This window comes from Corvus kubaryi, unplaced genomic scaffold, assembly GCF_017639235.1.
Source record: "Corvus kubaryi isolate FWS band 111438036 unplaced genomic scaffold, C.kubaryi_AGA036_p1.0 123, whole genome shotgun sequence".
NCBI classification, from domain to species: Eukaryota; Metazoa; Chordata; class Aves; order Passeriformes; family Corvidae; genus Corvus; species Corvus kubaryi.
Window position 1 is genome coordinate 1,008,217 of NW_024580658.1, and position 3,950 is coordinate 1,012,166.

The 3,950-nt window shown below is 61.3% G+C and overlaps 1 protein-coding gene across 3 annotated transcripts in view; it reads left to right on the forward strand.

Annotated features, from left to right (window-relative positions):
- Positions 1-368: 368 nt before the first annotated feature.
- Positions 369-3,950, forward strand: part of SNF8 (SNF8 subunit of ESCRT-II) — a 4,482-nt gene continuing 900 nt past the window's right edge. The window contains exons 1-7 of one of the 3 annotated variants that reach the window (XM_042017668.1): positions 369-470; positions 1,704-1,754; positions 1,889-2,027; positions 2,273-2,377; positions 2,868-2,940; positions 3,402-3,543; positions 3,790-3,864. In XM_042017668.1, coding sequence (XP_041873602.1) covers positions 417-470; positions 1,704-1,754; positions 1,889-2,027; positions 2,273-2,377; positions 2,868-2,940; positions 3,402-3,543; positions 3,790-3,864 — 639 coding nt within the window. In that variant the 5' untranslated portion in view covers positions 369-416. The remainder of the gene's footprint in view (positions 471-1,703; positions 1,755-1,888; positions 2,028-2,272; positions 2,378-2,867; positions 2,941-3,401; positions 3,544-3,789; positions 3,865-3,950) is intronic. The other 2 variants (XM_042017677.1, XM_042017657.1) reach the window with 2 other exon arrangements.

Here is a 3,950-nt window from a genome sequence, read left to right on the forward strand (position 1 = left end):
CCCTTTTATCCCCTCAGAACCCCTTTTATCCCCTCAGAACCCCCCTTTATCCCCTCAGAACCCCCTTTTATCCCCTCAGAACCCCTTTTATCCCCTCAGAACCCCCCTTTATCCCCTCAGAACCCCCTTTTATCCCCTCAGAACCCCTTTTATCCCCTCAGAACCCCCCTTTATCCCCTCAGAACCCCCTTTTATCCCCTCAGAACCCCTTTTATCCCCTCAGAACCCCCCTTTATCCCCTCAGAACCCCCCGCTCCCCACCGCCGCTGCCGCCATCCCTCAGTCAATGGGGGGGGAGGGGGGGAGCCCTGAGGGGGAGCCGCGGCCCCGCCCCCTCCGCGCGCGGCGCCGTTCGATGACGTCACCCCGCCGGTGCGGTGACGTCAGGCGGCGGCGGCGGCGGGGCCGGTTCCGGGATGCACCGGCGGGGGGTGGGCGCGGGTGCCATCGCCAGGAGGAAACTGACCGAGGTACGGCCGGACAGCGGCACCGGGCCGCGGGCACACGGCTGCCGAGGGGCCGGGGAGCCGCCCTGGGCGCCGGGGAGCGGCCGGGGAGCGGCGCGGGGGTGTCAGTCAGTGCTGGGGGGCGGTCTCAGGGTGCTCCGTTTGGGGTGGGGGTGCCTTGGTACCGTGGGAAGGGGGGTCAGGGCCCCGAGTTTGGGGTGAGGGGAGCTGCCGGGAGTCCCCATTTGGGGTGGGGGGAGCCGCCGGGGCCCATTGGGGCTGCGGGAGGGGGCTCCGAGCCGCGGCCTGGGGGTGAGGGGAGCTGCCGGGACCCCCAGTTTGGGGTGGGGGTCCCTTGGTACCGTGGGAAGGGGGTCAGGACCCCGAGTTTGGGGTGAGGGGAGCTGCCGGGAGTCCCAGTTTGGGGGGAGGGAACTGCCAGGGTCCATCGGTGCCGTGGGAATGGGATCAGAGCCCCGAAATCTCAGCCCCTGGTGCCGTGGGAGGGGGGTCAGGACCCCGAGTTTGGGGTGAGGGGAGCTGCCCGGAGCCCCAGTTTGGGGGGAGGGAACTGCCTTTTCTTGGTCTTAAAATCAAGAGGCACACACGGTTAGAAGGGGAAAAGGGATTTTACCTTGGGATTTAAGGATCCTTAGGTGCACACGTCCAGGTCATGTGCATCGAGATGCACCCCACCGAGTCTATCCCTGTGTCCCTCTCTCTGTGTCTCTGTGTCTCTATATCTCTTCTCCCCCCCAACACTGGATAGAACATTCTAGGTGTTACTAATTAGCAGATCTAGCAAAGATTCCCCAATGAGAGGCTCAAGTGAGCCCCCCCTCCCCAAGGAACCTTCCCCTGGATGGTTCTATCCTGGTTTACAGAATGTGTTCTGGAGAGCACCTTGGGCTCTGGGGCACACTGATCCCCGGCTACGGAGCTTCTCAAATGTTGAGTCTCTGAGCTTGACAAACAAGGCCAAGAATGGAGGCAAAAAGCGCTGGGAATACAGAAGTTGTAAAAAAAGTATAACAGGGGTATAAAAGAAAAGGCAAAACTCTTCATGGCATCAAGGGAACTGCCAGGGTCCGTCGGTGCTGTGGGAATGGGATCAGAGCCCCGAAATCTCGGCTGAGGGAACGTCCAGGCTCCCCTGGTGCCGTGGGAGGGGGTCAGGACCGGCAGGTCCCTCATGGGGACGGTGGGTTCGGGATTCTCCTGCCCTTCCTGCCGCCTCATCCCGGTTTCCTCCCGCAGGCCAAGTACAAGGAGCGAGGGACGGTGCTGGCCGAGGATCAGCTGGCCCAGGTGGGGATTTCCCCTGGGATGGGGCCGGGCTCTGGGTCCCCTTCCCTTCCCCATCCCCACCCAGAGCCTTTTCCATCACCACTGCCCCGTCCTGTCCATGCTCTGATCCCGGCTTTCCCCCGGATTCCCCGCAGATGTCCAAGCAGCTGGACATGTTCCGGACCAACCTGGAGGAGTTTGCCAGCAAACACAAGCAGGAGATCCGGAAAAACCCGGAATTCCGGGTGCAGTTCCAGGACATGTGCGCGACCATCGGCGTGGATCCCCTGGCGTGTGAGGAGGAGCGGGCTCGGGGCCGAAGGATTCCTCCCGCTCTTCCCAGCTGGAGCTGCTGGAAGCTCTCCTGGAGCTGCTCCTCTTCCTTGGGAATTGCCGGGACGATCCCTCTTTGCTTGAAGGGTGGGGGGAGAACGGGGGGAAACCCCAAATCCGAGCGCTCCGGCGAGGTTTGTGCGCGGGAGCTGCTCCGGGAAGGATTTTTCCCAGCGCTCCAAGCCCTTTTCCCTCTCCCTTCCCAGCTGGCAAAGGGTTCTGGTCGGAGATGTTGGGGGTTGGAGACTTCTACTACGAGCTGGGGGTGCAGATCATCGAGGTGTGCCTGGCTCTGAAGCACCGCAACGGAGGTGAGGATCCGGCCCGGGCATTCCCAGCCTTCCCTGTGGGAAAGGCGCTGCATCCCATGGGATGTTCCCGCTGGGATCCCTTACTGGCACTGATTCTGTCTCTGCTGCCCCACCCAGGCCTGGTTTTGTGTGTTGGTTTGGAAATGCCCGGTTCTGCCCCGTTCGGGGAGCGCAGATCCACGCCGGGATCCCGGCGAGGAGCAGGGATCAATCCCAAGGAATGCCGGTCCCTGGTGGAGCCGGGCAGTGGGATCGGGTCTGAGGGATCCCAGTGATCTCCAGAGGGTTGGGATTCACGGAGAGTGGATTTTCTTCACGCCAGGGATGGGCTCCAGCAGAGCCAGGGGAACCCGAATCCCATAAATCCGCAGGAAAAGGCGTCACTGCGCTGGGAAGGGATTTGGGGGCTCGTGCCACTTCTGGGATCAGGGAACAGCCGCCGGAGGAGCCCTGGCCCGGGAATAAATTCCCAACTCCCTCTCATTCCCAGGCCTGATAACCCTGGAGGAGCTCCAGCAGCAGGTGCTGAAGGGAAGAGGGAAGTTTGCCCAGGACGTCAGCCAGTGAGTGGCCGGGAATGTGCCGGGAAGCGGGAATCCCACGGAATTCAGGGCAGGAAAAGGGGGGATTCATTGGGAGACTCCGAATTTTGTAGCGCTGGAGCCAGCCCTGCTTGATGCACAATTCCTGCTGCTGGTTTGCTCTGGGATCCTCAGGGATCGTTGCCTGGAGCTGGAGACAACCTTTTCCCTAAAAATCCAGCGCCGGGAGGATTTTTCCCACTGGAGCTGCGGGGAACGGGCGGATAAAGGTCCCAAGAGAAGCAGATTTTTAGGACAAAACCCCCATTTTTGGGGCTGAACCTTCAAGTTCATCCGTTGTGTCCAGATGCCAAAAATCCCAATCCCAGATTCCCTTCTAAAAACCATTCCCAGCTCTTCCCAGCGCAGGGGCTCCCAGGGGCTCTTCCTGATTCCCAGGAGCTGGAACTCGGGAAGCTCTGAGTGCCTCTGCCCCTCCCCAGGGATGATTTGCTCAGGGCCATCAAGAAGCTGAAGGTGCTGGGGAACGGATTCGGGCTCATCCCGGTGGGGGGAACGTTCCTGGTGCAGTCGGTGCCGGCGGAGCTGAACATGGATCACACCGTTGTCCTGCAGCTGGCAGAGGTGCGGATTTCTCCTGGAAAAGGGCTGGGAAGGAGGAATTGGTGCTTCCAGGATGGGGAATCGGGGTGGGATCGGGCCCGTGGGAGAGGCTGTGCCCGCGCTGCCGGAGCGTGGATTTAACTCAGGATAAAAATCAGCCGGAATTTGCAGCTTCCGTAAAAAGCTGGGATCGGACCGAAGTGGGATGAGAGCGAACTGTCCCCATGGCCTGGAGTCCTGAGGGGATTTTCCCTCTTCTTTTCCCAGAAAAAGGGGTTTGTGACGGTCAGCGAGATCCGGGCCAGCCTCAGGTGGGAGACGGAGAGAGCGAGGCAGGTGCTGGTGAGTGGGAATGGGGAACTGGGAATGAGAACCGGGAATGGGAATGAGGAACTGGGAATGAGAACCGGGAATGGGGAATGGGAACC